At 43.3% G+C, this 13,749-nt stretch overlaps 1 protein-coding gene across 5 annotated transcripts in view; it reads left to right on the forward strand.

The window, feature by feature from the left end:
* LOC132993457 (AT-rich interactive domain-containing protein 1B-like) overlaps positions 1-13,749 on the forward strand; it is a 173,160-nt gene that overhangs the window by 142,687 nt on the left and 16,724 nt on the right. For 3 of the 5 annotated variants that reach the window (XM_061063319.1, XM_061063320.1, XM_061063318.1), the window contains exons 8-11: positions 2,184-2,508; positions 4,374-4,556; positions 11,769-11,905; positions 13,488-13,597. In XM_061063319.1, coding sequence (XP_060919302.1) covers positions 2,184-2,508; positions 4,374-4,556; positions 11,769-11,905; positions 13,488-13,597 — 755 coding nt within the window. The remainder of the gene's footprint in view (positions 1-2,183; positions 2,509-4,373; positions 4,557-11,768; positions 11,906-13,487; positions 13,598-13,749) is intronic. The other 2 variants (XM_061063321.1, XM_061063322.1) reach the window with 1 other exon arrangement.

The following is a 13,749-nucleotide window of genomic DNA, read 5'->3' on the forward strand; positions in this document are numbered from 1 at the left end:
TCATTCTTGTCAGAACGGAGCAAGACTCTCATAGGAAAGCTTAGCATTAACCCAGTCCCTCAGCTACTCTGTCTTTCCTTTGTCAGCCGAGTCAAACATAGCCCACAACCAGAACACTGTGAATGGTAGTACATCAACACTAATAAGTTTTCTCCATGCATGGTGTCCACTTAATGACACTTTTTTTTTTTTTTAAAAACCAACCTCTTGAGTTAGATTAAGCTCATGAAGTTGAATGTAGTCTCGTGGAAACTTCCAGAAACTCTCTCCCACTTTTGGAACTTTTGGCCGATCCCACAAACTGAAAAAAAAAAAAAAAAAAAAAGCAGATTGTCTAAAAGGGACTGTGTGATATAAAAACACAGGCTCCCTGGAGGTGTGCTGGAGCCTCAGTCTGTCACAGGGGCCAAAAACCACAAAGTGTCCGCCCAGGCATTTCAGAATGTATGGCAGGCGGCCATGACATGGGGCTCCACAGCTGCTCACTGAGGGCTGAGAGAGGTCGCTTACCGCGGCCTTGTTCATCTGCAGCAAAACCATCCGCCCGAAAGGAGGGGAAGCTGCGGGGAACTGTTCCCAGGGTTTTTCCACAGCATTGTAGGCAGTCACTTATGAGTGGAAGAAACATGGAAATGTGTCTTTCACTGGCTGCAAGGTCTCAAAAGTATTATATATGCATTCACACAGAGAAGCAGATGGACATACACACACAGGTGCCGGGCACCATACGTATCCTCCTGTGTTCGTTAGCAGACATCATTTCTTCCTGAACGCTTCCCTATTATAGCCCCAAAACCCTTGACAGGTGTCAGCTGTACTCAGCTCACCGACTCACCAAAGCCTCCCAAGAAATAATCTGCTTCTTCTTTTCCCATCTCCCACAGTAGATTTCATCACAATTTCTGGACAAATTCAGGCGGAGCTGCTAACTTTTATGGGAAACACTTCTATTTTGATTCAATATAAATCCTATCTCGCGGGTTAGGTGGGGGGGGGGGGGGGGGATTTTTTTTTTTCTCCACTAACTTACTGTCTGTGTGTCCTCCTCTCTGTCTGCCCCCTCCCTCTGCTGCTTCCTCCTGCTCTCTCCCTCTGTTGCAGTCCCAGGCTTATGTCATGTGAAAAGTGTCTTCACTGAAGCAGCTCGAGGACACTGAGAAGCCATTTCCATTTTCGGAGACATTTTCTCCCCCCGTGTTGAATCTTGTCATTCAAGTTTCCCTCGTTTGAGCGTGCGGAAAAGCCTTCAGGTTTAAGAGGGACTTGATCCCCTTTTCCAGACATATTCTCAAAGGATTAAGCAGTGAGGCCCAACTAAAGCACCCTTAATCAAATCAAAATAAATAGCCCCCTTCACAATTGAGGATGCCACATTTTCCATTTCTATTTTGCAGGGGATTTGTCCCAGGGAGGGAGTTTCACAGAGGAAAAGGCTCAGTCCCTGCAGAGTGAATACAATGTTATATACTCTTTAGTAAGGGAGTTTACTGCATTTACATGTACAGTAGTTGTGATTTAGTACGCCTTGATATATGTACATGTTGTCTTTGGCAGCATGGTGATTGTCTTTCAGCTTCTGATGCAGCTGGTGTTGGAGACGAGCTGAGCTTGAAGAGCCAAAATGGAGGGTTTAAATGTGCCTTTAGAAGGCTTCTGGCATTATGTACGTGTGGCACTCCAGGGCAGCAACAAAGCATTTCCTCCAGATTTGAGCTCCTCTTAAGTGTTTCACAAAGCTGGACCTAATCTTGGCAAGTGTTCCTAGGGCCACCCAAAAACCTGCAGCTGTGAAAAATGCCAGCACCTAAACCCCATGTAGTAATTCCTGCATCCACTGGCAGTTATATAGGTTTATGTGAGTGAGAATTCAGTTTTTTACTCCACATTTCTCATCTGTTAAAGGACTTTTTTCTTGATGAATGATATTTGTTTGTGTTTCTATCGTAGGTATACGGGCTGATAAACACTCTCTTTGTCTCAAATGAAGAGATTCTTAGCTCTCATCTGCAACTACAGTATTTCAAAGGGGCCATTGTGTGTCATTCTCAGAAGCACTTTATCAAAATCAAATGTCTTGAATGAAGACAAAAACAAATATCTTATCTTTTAAATACCACTGTCTGTGTAATATTTTACAGTTTCTGTCACTGTAGTTCTCATGTGCTTCTTCCGTCTTCTTCCAGGAAACTACCCTCGGCCCTCTAACTATGGCGGGACAGCCAGCACCAGCTATAGCGGCCCCGGCCCAGGCATGAACAACAGTCTAGGGATGAATGCTAGCAGCCCCATGCACGGCCAGGGGCCTGGCCAACCCGTACCTGCAGGGCGTAGCCATGGTCCAGGAAGCCAGAACAGGGTGTACCCCCCCATGGCTCCCAGCTCCCCTGGAATGCCCCAACCAGCAGGGCCTGGGATGGGCCCCCCTTCTATGGGAAGCTCTAACCGCAAGACCCAGGAGGCAGCAGCAGCGGCTGCCATGCCAGGATCTACAAATTCAAATCACAACAGGTAAGAGCAGAAGTGGTCATTTCTATTGGAAAAGTTTTAATACTTGGCTTTGGTTCATATCAGTAAATACATTTGTTTTAGGCGCTCCAATGCCAAATGTGATCTTGACAAAAGAAATGTAAAGTTTTTTCAGTGTTGGTCAATAACAGCACTACAAATAATACCGTTAGTAGTAGTAACTACATTTTTTAGTAGCTGATTTATAGCTGGCTTTATAGTAGCTTAGCCGTCAAACAAACTACATTTTCCCCAAAACAGAGTTGAAGCCCAGCAGAACTGTTCTATACGGTTCAAAATTAAACTGTTTAGGATGAGCCAATTTACTGAGGCTATTTGTAGTTGACTATTTACTTCTGCATGATGGTGACATCACTGTCTAATACTTGATTCCCAAACATCGTCACTATACCAACCTCTATCCATACAGTTAACCACCGCCAGGTCAGTCTGCAAACACCAGCTAGCAACTTATCAGCAGCTAAATGCAGAATATAAAGGAGGGCAGAGGTGCACACTAAATTAGAAAACAGTAAAGAAGGTGGATCTTAGATTAGGGGAGAAAGTGCCATGATGAGCCAGTGAGGCAAGTTAAGCAACCTCCGGTTTGTAAGCAACTTGGTACCGGGTCTTAGACTCACAAATCATTGTATCCGCTGTCAAGGAAACAGTTCATCATAAAAAAAAGTCTGAATTGATTAAGTTCAAATAAAACAGTTGTTTAGTTTCCTCTATCACAGGGGAATTAGACTAAATGTCAGTAGCTGGTTAATGGACTTTCTGTGTTTCACAATATAAGATTTAAGGCAAAAACAATGAGATAGCAACAGAAAATGAAAAGTCAATGACATTAAAGCAGACATAGACAGGTTCATAGATTGAGCTCATCGTTATAGTAGCCTATCAGCAGTCCAGCTAAACATATAAAAAAAAGCCTTAACTCACCCAAAATGATTTCAATAATGATAATGATAAGGATAAAAATGAATATGTGTAATAAATTAAAATAGCTCAGATGTGGGGTAACTTTAGTGTAGTGAGGAGATGAGAGACTATTTTACCACACCCAGAAATAGTGGTAGGCCTTCGTTAAAATGAGGGGCGAGCAAGCTGCTGTATCTTGTAACACTCTCGGCGGGGCGTCAGTGGGGAGGTTTTCTGAAAAGCACCCCAGAGTCTCTGTGAGTCAGAGTCGGTCTGTTTTGCAGGAGTCTTTTCAGATTGGAAGGCAAGAGTTCATTCTCAAGGGTTCCACGCTTCCATGAGCCATTTGCCGAACTCTCCCTATTTTCCCAGATCTCATAAAGTGCCTGACATTTTGATAGCTGGCACTATACACCAAGTGCCATTTGTTGCACAAAGAGAGATATTGGCTTTTGAGGAGACTGTATGGGCTGAATACTGCGCTGTCAAAACATAAAAGAAGAGAAAGCAAACCACAGGTTTTACTGTGAAAACACCAGAGACAGAGGTGACACCAAGCACCTTAACACAAATACAAAACTCTTTGATGCTATAACGCCACGAGTTAAGGGAAATTATTTTTCCATCAGGGTTGGGGCTTTGAATATGGGAGTGTTTGCTATGTTGGAGACCAGGCCTGTTGCGGGATTGTGTGGGCAGTAAACTTTTACTGAACCCTGCTAGGGGAACTTGTGAAAACATGGCCGTCTTCTGAGAGGAAGGCTGGATTTCTGCACGTCATCCAATCGGTGTGGGTTTTTTGCCTAACAATGCATCATGGGAGCAGTCTCGCCAGCATGAAGTGGCAGAATCCTATTTGTAAATGTTCATTCCCAGTTCTTGTAATGACTGAGTCAGACTGCCAGTGATGATGTTTCAGATGAAGTTTCTCTTTTTGTCGGGAGTCTGTTGACACCGATCTCCAGGCGGCCTCCATATGCGAGGTCTCCGGCCCAGATGCAACAAACCCAACCCAACTCCACCCACTGGCCTGCACCCTACTCTACCTCTTCCTGTCCCACATCCTTACCTCCACCCAGACCTCACCATCCACTCATTCTGCCACCCTCCCATTCACAGCACTATAGGTAGGTCCTTCACCCTCATAACAAGAGCATATAAAACTGTTCATATGTCAATGTTTTGTTTTATTTATTTGATGATCAAAACTAAATGAGTCATCATTGTTACCATTGTATTGCCAACGATCACCTTCATAACCATCATCAGTGTGGTCATCATTATCAGCAACTTGTCACTTTGGATGAATAATGAATTTTATATTATTTTATCATTATCAGCATCTTTTAGTAACCTAAATCTTGAAACCCATTAAATTGATCTATGCCTCGGAAAGCAAGTGGTTGTTCTAGTGTCGCCAGCGGTTAGCAATAAATAACTTTCAGCCACAACTTCCTTTTCAGTTTGCTGCATTGTTTACATATATCCAATGATCTACTTAAGAAGACACAAGGTGGCCAGATCAAAAGGGAAGCAAAGTCCCCGCCCCCACCCCCACCCAGATATGACTGGCTCATGACAAACCTGGAGCAGCACTTGTTCATCTTATTCCTGATGAGACTCAGTTGAACTGTAAATAGTAAGTCACACAGTGGCTTCATTCTGGCTGGTAAGATCCAACAAAATAACTTGATTTTCTTCTGATTTACTTTAAATATGAGGTCCTTAAATTCACAGATATATACGATAAACCATATAAAATCAAAACACAAAACTCAAAACTTTGTCAGCTGTATGCCCAAGAGGAGAAGAAACAAACGTTTATTAAGCGTGTTTGTTGAATGGAGTTCTGGTCGATCATTTTAGGATGCATTCCAGGAAGTCAGGACACCTTAACACTGATTGGCTTTAGCCATGCAGTGCCGGCAGATTTGTCACTGAAGTGAAATTTGTAATTTAAAACAGATTTTTAGCTTCACTGCATGCAGATATCTGAATATAAATAAATTGATGAATAAATTGTTGTCAGATCATCTATGATGCATTCCACCTGCTTTGGCTCCATTCAGACTGTCCTGCATACCTCAGAAGCAGCGGATGTGTGATTGGACAATACCAGTGTGACTACAAACGTGTTTCAAACAGAAATTCAAACACTTGTGTAAATAAAGATTATGAACCCCCCCCCTAATGAAAACAAGTGAGCACATACAGTATGATGAATGGACACACATTTAAACACTTATTTTCACATTGTTTGTAATTGTTGGGCTGACAGTCCACTGATTAATTACCTGCATCAGGGGGCCCTGTACTGTTCAAGCACACATGTACACACACACAAACACAACACAGACACACACAGCATTGTAAATACTGGCCGAGCCATTAAGAGATGGCTGTGCTGCCAATAAGAAGTGGCATGACATGATCCCCACTGCTGCAACCAATCAGACTGCCTGTCATTCTCATCATTTGACTAAGACAGCAGGGAGGTGTCGCTCGCTGTGCTGCTGCTGGAGGAGACGTCTCTCTCGTTCTCTTTTTGTTTACATATCCGTCTAAAAAGTGTGGGTTTCCAACTATTTTCTATCTTAACTTTGATTAACTGTCTTCTTTTGAAAGCATCCCCGGGTTTCTTGTCTTTTCCTGGTGTTTTATCTCCATCTTTGGCATTAGTTGTTGTTTTTTACTGCATTGTAGAGCACATCTGAAGCAAAAAGGACAGTACATGAAGGCTTTTCTTTTGATATTCTGCTGGAAATCTAATTTATCTTTCTCTTTCCAGCTACAGTGGCAGTTACTGGGCAAGCCTATTTGGAACTTGCTACTGTGTTATTCAAAACAAAGCATCTATTCCTCCGCACTGGAGGAAAAAAACAAATAGATGCTGAATGTTAAGAACAAAAACATTTTTTTTAAACTAGCTCGACTAGGTGACTATTTGTTTTATGAAACAGATCAGTTTACTTAAAACTGAATCATTTGTCACATTTCTGCTTCTCTTTTCTCAAATGTTATTTTTTTTCTTTTTTCATTTTACAAACATGCTCATAGCTCAGATGTGAATATGTCTTCTGGCAGAAATTGCTGTTGACTAATAAAAGAAGTCTTATTTGTTATGATGGACATTTTTGCAGAATACTCCAGTCTCTGCGCTGCTCGTCTCAACCTCAGAGTTGGTCTCGTCTGCTATCACTCATTCCACCTCTTTCATCCCCGTCTGCGTCTGTTCTCTCTCCTCCCACCTGTTCCACTCTTTTCACCAACTCTCCCAACTGTATCGCCCTCTCCGTCTCTGTGCAGCTCTGTTATCCTACCCAGACTGTTTCATCTCCCTCTGACTTTCTTCCTCCCAATTTGCTTTTTGTTCTCCGCTGTCTCCAGCACAGCCTTGTTATGTTTTTCTTCCTCAGATCCCACTTTAGAACATCTGAAGGAGATCAGGAGAAAATTGGCCTCCGAAAACCTGCAGTTAAAGGCTCCAGTACCCTGTTTGCACTCCAGATCTCAGTGCAATATCGTGAAACATTCAGAGCTAGTTCCCTTCTGTCTGAGAAACAAGTTGTTAGTGGTAGAACATGTCTTGTTTCACTCTTTGATTCTCCGAGCCCAGAGCGAACTGTCACAGCCTCCCGCGCACGACCTTACGAATCAGGGGCTAGTTAGCAGTGATGTCAATGTCTGGTCTCTTCTTCTTTTCCTCATTTTTTACACATCCCTTCACTACATCCTCACTAATAATACCTCTACATTTCCACCTCCAATCCCCGAATCAACCCCCAACTCACACACATCCTCACACACTCCAAACACACTCCAGCTTCATTATGCCGAGTGACACCAATGCCAAAAGAGCAGAGGAGGTTCTCTTCTGGTGTCCCCTGGCTGCAGGCGAGGGTCGTGATTAAATCTTTGTAAAGTGTGGCCTGAGTAATTTTGCCTCCTCTGTTTTTTCTCCACTGGCCTGCTGGAATTAAAAAAAGGGCGGCCTCCAACGACTGTTTTGTTGGATTGTTAGTTAAGGAAAAAGAGTGTGAACAAAAAATACTACTTATTGTCCAATATGTCAAGGCTCAATTAAAAATGGCTTTTATTTTAATGACAAAATCACACAGGTTTTGCAAGTAATAATCTTGATAAATCATACCATTTTGGTAAAAAAGAAATGTCACTTGCTCTTGCACTGCTACCTGATTTGAGAAATAGCTGGTTGTCATTCGTGATATGGTATTATTTTTGTAAAAAAAAAAAAAAAAAGCATCAGTTTCCTGAAAGTTAACTTTTTGTGCGTACTGTGCTGGCAGTTGTCAGTATGATGAATTACAGTGTAAAAATGTTGACATGTTGTGTTCAAAAAACACGGACTGTGTCAAGCCTGTCAGCACAGAGGAGGTACCATTCTGTCTGAAAGAAAGGTGCGGTACAAATTTTTTAGGGTCTGTGAATTTATGTTGTTTTTGTTTTTTCGGGGGGGGGGGGGGGGGGGGGGGGGGAGAGAAAAGAACAGAAAGTATTAAAAGGTATAAGCTTTTCTTGGCAGCAGCTTCTGAGGACAGAATTGGCTTTTCAAATGACTTTCCAGCGCTGCCGGCGACACTCTACTAAAAGTTCCTGGAGCTATAGGAACGGGCTCTGTCGAAAAAATAAGCATTTAGCGGGAGAAGAGCAAAGCTCAGGAAAAAAAAAAGAGCAGTAAATCAAAGGGAAATTGAAGGGGGAAAATGTTGGAAGAGGGAAGAAGAGAGGAGAGTGCTCCCAGGCAAATCCTCGCCAAATAATTCATTTCTGACCTCCTTAGTAAGTAAATTTGCTAAATAAATAAGAGCAGTGCTTGAATGTCAAGAACGGGGGATGCTGCCTGTGGCGCTTTGTCGCTTGCAGACTTGGCAGTGCTGCAGAGCGCTCTGCTTTCATTAGATGGGCAAAATAAATGGCTTCTCCTCCATCCATCCTAAACTGTTTGATGTTTGGGAAGAAGGAGGGGAGGGAGAGGAGAAGAGAAGAGAAGCTTTTCTCTGGATTTAATATGTTAAAAGCTGTCCTTTTATTTTTTGTGAGTGGTTTATTCCGGCCTCTCCTCTGTATGTGTTTGTCGGTGTGTGTTTGTGTGTGTGTGCATGTGGTGACTGGAGTCAGGAGTTTGGAGGAGCTATGAGCCCGAGCTGCCCTGAGAACAGATTGGGTCCATATATAATTCATGGCCTCCAGCCGATCCACTCCATCCTTCCATCCAGTAGCCTCTCTCTGGCGCTTTTTCTCTCACTTTCTCCTGCACGCTCTTTTACTCACACACACACACGTCGAGCAGAAGGATCGATAGGGAGCCACGCTCAGCCGTCACACACTCCTGCAGTCCCAGCGCTTCTGCTGTCTCGTCCAGTTAGCGGCGCTGGGAGGCATCAGCTCCGCCTGTCACCATGGATGAAGGACAAAGGCGCTGCCACTTCTAGAGAGACACCGTCAGCTGGTTGGCTGGCACCTCGTAACCATGGCATCCCCTTGGCAACAGCGCCCACCCCGTGCATCAACACAAGGACACGCTCAAACACACTGTGACATACACACACACACACACACACACACACACACACACACACACACACACACACCGCCCATGGTGTGAATGTGGCCTTCTCTGATGCCCTTCACACATGTGGACTGAATATAAAAAAAGAGAGAGGGGACTGTGAGTGCTGTGTGTGTAAAGGACAGCGGTTTTATAATGAATAAAAAAAATATATATATATATATTATTTTTTATTTTGAAGTGACTCAGGTAAAAAAAATAACTCAAAGATCTTTATTTAAATCGTGTATAATGATGACTTTACCCACCTTAATGGTGTCTGGACAGGCTGATCTGAAGATGTAAACACGACAGCTGTAACCAACCAATGTAAAAAACAAAAACTACATTTTCTTCTTCTTTTTTTAATCAGAAAAAGGTAGAGTTTGTCTGCACTGTTTCTTTTTCTTTTTTCCTCAGGCCGATCCTAGACAACAAACTGAGAGCGCTCTGGCCTGATGGTGTTCAGATAGATGTTTCTCTGTTTCTTACTGTGTGTGTGTGTGTGTGTGTGTGTGTGTGTGTGTGTGTGTGTGTGTGTGTGTGTGTGTGTGTGTGTGTGTGCGTGCGTGCGCGTGCGTGCGTGTGTGTGTTCCCTCGGCTCAGTCTCATGGAACAGCGCTTACCTCCAGCTCTGGGGCCCTGAGCTGAGAATACGCCCCCCACCGGTCCACCAGGGACCCATACACACACTACTCAGGCTTCTTCTTGCCTTAACATCCCCCCGTCCCCCTCCTCCCCACCTCCTTTCTACTTTTCTTCCTCTCCCTTTATTCCCATCTCTCCATCTCTCTCTCTTCCCTGCTTTCTATCTTACTTCACTCATTCTCTCTCTCTCTCTGCCGCAACAGGATGTTCTTTTACCCTGCACAAAGGTGCCCGAGAGCAAGATGAATGCGCTGTGCCGTTTTTTTTTTTTCCCTGATAGCAGCACATGCATATATTAAGTGTGATTAAACGCTGTGCAATGCCTCCATCAAGTGCTTTCTAATGGGCTTTTTTATGACATGAATTAGTCATAATGGGAGAGCGCCACAGCCGAAAACCTCCAACCGCTGTTGTTGTTGTTGTTGATTTGGATACTTCAGTATACACATGAGAGCTTCTGCTTATATTGCTTAAGGTGGGTGAGGGGCGTCCGTGCAGTATAGATAAATTAGGTTCATAGACATTTGGCACCTCTATCATTTCTTGCTGAAGTGCGAGAGTTTTTGCATGCAGACTAAATTTTAACTTGAGCGAGAAGGTGCCACGATCAAAAGCAACATTTATTTCTGTGTCTTGACTCACACAAGGCTTTTTAGGGAGCTCGTAGGCAGCAAAGAAGGAGTCTATATTTCCCCCCCATTATAGGAAAATGGGGCCAGACAAGTGTGGATTTGGTGTGAGCTTGTTTCTTTGCCATGGATCTCCCCAGTGCACCTCGGCCCCCATAGAGGGATTACATATGTATCATCAGCCATGCTCTATGACTAATTACATCTGTGAGATGAGATTACGGGGAGGTTTACCAAGCCAATCCCTCCTCTTAGGCTATGTGTATCGGTTCCAACATGAGGTATTACACTATGTGTCTCTGTGTGTGTTTGACAGAGAGAGATGCCAGTTAGAAGGAATTGACTGACATAAATCCTGTTAGCATTTTTCTTTTCGTCCACATAGAACTGTGTTGCATTTTGGATCAAATGCTCCTCCTTGTGGTGTATTGATGTTTTCCTTTGCTGACATTTCTTTCCCTCCTGCTCTCTTTCCGCCCTTCGTTCTTCAAATGTTTTATTTTTACCTCAGTTTTCTTCCCCTTTCCACCTATTCAGCCCGTCTTCACGTCTAATTTTGTTTTAGTCAGTATTCTCAGTCTTCCACCTTTCCCCCTTTTCTTTCTGTCGTTTAGGCCTCTCTCCCTATCTCTCTCTCTCTCTCTTTAGTCCACGTTTTTTTTTCTCTCCATCTGTCTCCTCTTTTTCTCTCAATTTTCTTTATATGGTTGTCCAGGAGATAATCTTGAGTCAGCAGGAGACAGAGCAAATTGTTCCAAACATGGTGTTCCCTTTCAGCCCCCGTGTCACTGGCTTTGGCCTGCCCGCCTGGCATGCAATGATAGACGTTGCCTTCAATCACACACACACACACACACACACACACACACACACACACACACAAATGAACACACACTCATGGATGGGTAGCATTCAGCAGGTTGCAGATAAGCCTCTCTGATGTCACTTGCAACGCCATGTGATGAGCTGCCCGAGAGAGAGAGAGAGAGAGAGGCAGAGGGATTGAGCGGGATTGATTTCTGCTGTCACCATGGCAACAAATAACATGATCCTCTCCAAAAGCACACCTTAATTAGTTAAATTTTGACTTATGGGAGAGGGAGATGGAGGAAAAGAGGAAGAAAAGGGAGGGCAGATGGGGATTTGTAGCAGAGAATTGCAGAAAATGGGGATGGAAGATTTTTTCTTTTCTGATGCTGTGTGCTCATCTTCAGCCTTTTGGAAGAGCTGTTTGTTTGATCAGGGACATGTCTACTGTGCTTTTTATTGCCACTTACTCAGATATACACGCTGTTGATTTTTACAATAATAATAAAGGACTTTGACAGAGACATACTGCCAAATAGCATCTTTGTACCATTTTGTAGCTTGTGTTCCCGTGCAGCTTTCACTGTGACCCACTTATCTCTCCACAGCCTGCCATTACATCACAAATCTCAACTGGTTTCCACTCCACAAATTCCACTCATGTCTTTCTGCTTTTTCTTTGGCAGGCAGGGCAGCTATCAAGGTCCTGGCATCAGCCCACCGAGCACCATGACCGCCACCGTCCCCTACAGCCAGCCAACAGGAAACAACAGTTCAGCAATGGGAAACACACAAGGTCCAGCCTACACTATGCCACCTTCAGGTAAACTAGCTAAATGCTAATTAACAGAAGGTCTTCTTCTGGTCGTAGTTCTCTTAGGGCATGATCAACTTTTAAAGAGTCATACAGGGCAGAGCAGACATAAGCAATACAGGGGTCTTCAGGCAAACCATCAGAACTTTAAAATGTGCAAAACTGGAAAGGGAGATATTGTGTAAATGATCTCAATTTCCCTTCATAACTGAACCCATTCACACAATCTGTCAGCCTCCTTCAGCCTTTCACTTACAAACACAAGGTTTCAAATGAAGTCATGACCCCACCTTCACTGACTTATTAAGTGCAATGTACAGAAAACCTGTTGATAACACAGACAAGAACCTGTTGAATAAGAAATCGCAGCCCTTGCTGTAAATGTGAAACACATTAACCTATGTGTTTATGTTGAATGTATGGCAGAACGGACTCTGGATTGTTCTCATTCAGAGGCATAGAGAGCGTGAGAGCAGCAGAAGGGGCAGAAGATAAAAGGCAGAGAAATCAAGCGAGTTCTCTGAACATGTGCTACTTTCTCTGTGCTTCACTTTCTTCCTGTAGAGCTGGCCCTCCAGTGAGCAAAGATTAATGCGGTGCATCCTTTTTTCTTTCAGCCCTTCACCCTGCTGCATTGTTACTAAACGCATCTCAGAGGGTACTGTGGCTCCAAAAAAATGAAAGACACTTTTTATTCAAAAACCAAATATCAGAATGCGTGACATTTGGAAAAACTTCAAAGAATTAGAGTGCCAAGGTTCCTGAAAACTCATCTGGTTTGCCCCTGGGAACGGTAAAAAGCCATTAGTTTTCTCACCGTGCTGCAGCATACAGGAAAAATAAAGAGGAGAGCCTTGCATCCAAGGACCCCTGCTCTCTGTTAATAAGAAATATGCAGCTGGTGCTATAAAAAAGTAGTCTTTAAGGATCTTAACTCGTCTTCACTCTGAAACCTCATGAAGGTACACAACAACTTTGAAAACTGAAACAAGTCGTCTTGTCAGCCAGCATCTCTTGAATGCTAACCTTCCCTTTCTGTCTTCTCTTTGAATGTGTGAGAACATGGATGATTTCTCCTACACTGACGACGTGCAGTCGTCAAGGTTGAAAGAGCACGCTGCCTCGCTTTTAGTGGAGTCTTATCTCATTCTCTTTGCTATGTCTTTCTTAAGCAGAAGTCTTTTTATATGATTCTTTCACAATCTTCCCTTTGAGTTGAACGGCTGGACAGGCTTAAGAGGGGCCTTGAGAAAACAGAAAGAGAGAAGAAAATGTTTAAAACCATTATGCAGCGGCTTTCAGCACACATAAAGAAGGGACCGTTCATTTGATGGAGTTAAAATATGTTGAATGGTACCTAATACAAAAAGATACCAAGTATACCTCTTCATTGCACTGCATTGAAAGGACACCTGTTAAGATGAACATGAATAAATGTTGAGTTCAACATGAGGTTCAACTGACACTTTTCTTATCTTTATGACCAAAGTACAGATTTATCGCTCAGAAAATAATTTATCACAGTCATTTTCATCTGTGAGAAGTTCAGTACGAATATGTTTTAGTAAATGTGTTTTTATTATTGGTGAAGGAGCCATGGGCGTGTCAGGAGACATGATGATGAGCCCAGATGGAAAACCAAAAACAGACCTAAAAGATGACAGCGGCTCTGCCAACATCAACGAGCCTCACAAACCAAAGGTACCTCCCTGACCTTTTTCCTTTTTCACATCTCCCGCTTCAATTTCCTTTCCCCTTCTTTTCCTTGCATTTGTGTGTTTTTGTTTTGTTTTGTGATCTTGCTTGCCCCTAATGAAGCAAACCAAATCTGATCAGCATATGCTGCCTCAGCA

The sequence above is a fragment of the Labrus mixtus genome, chromosome 18, assembly GCF_963584025.1.
Source record: "Labrus mixtus chromosome 18, fLabMix1.1, whole genome shotgun sequence".
Classification (NCBI taxonomy): domain Eukaryota; kingdom Metazoa; phylum Chordata; class Actinopteri; order Labriformes; family Labridae; genus Labrus; species Labrus mixtus.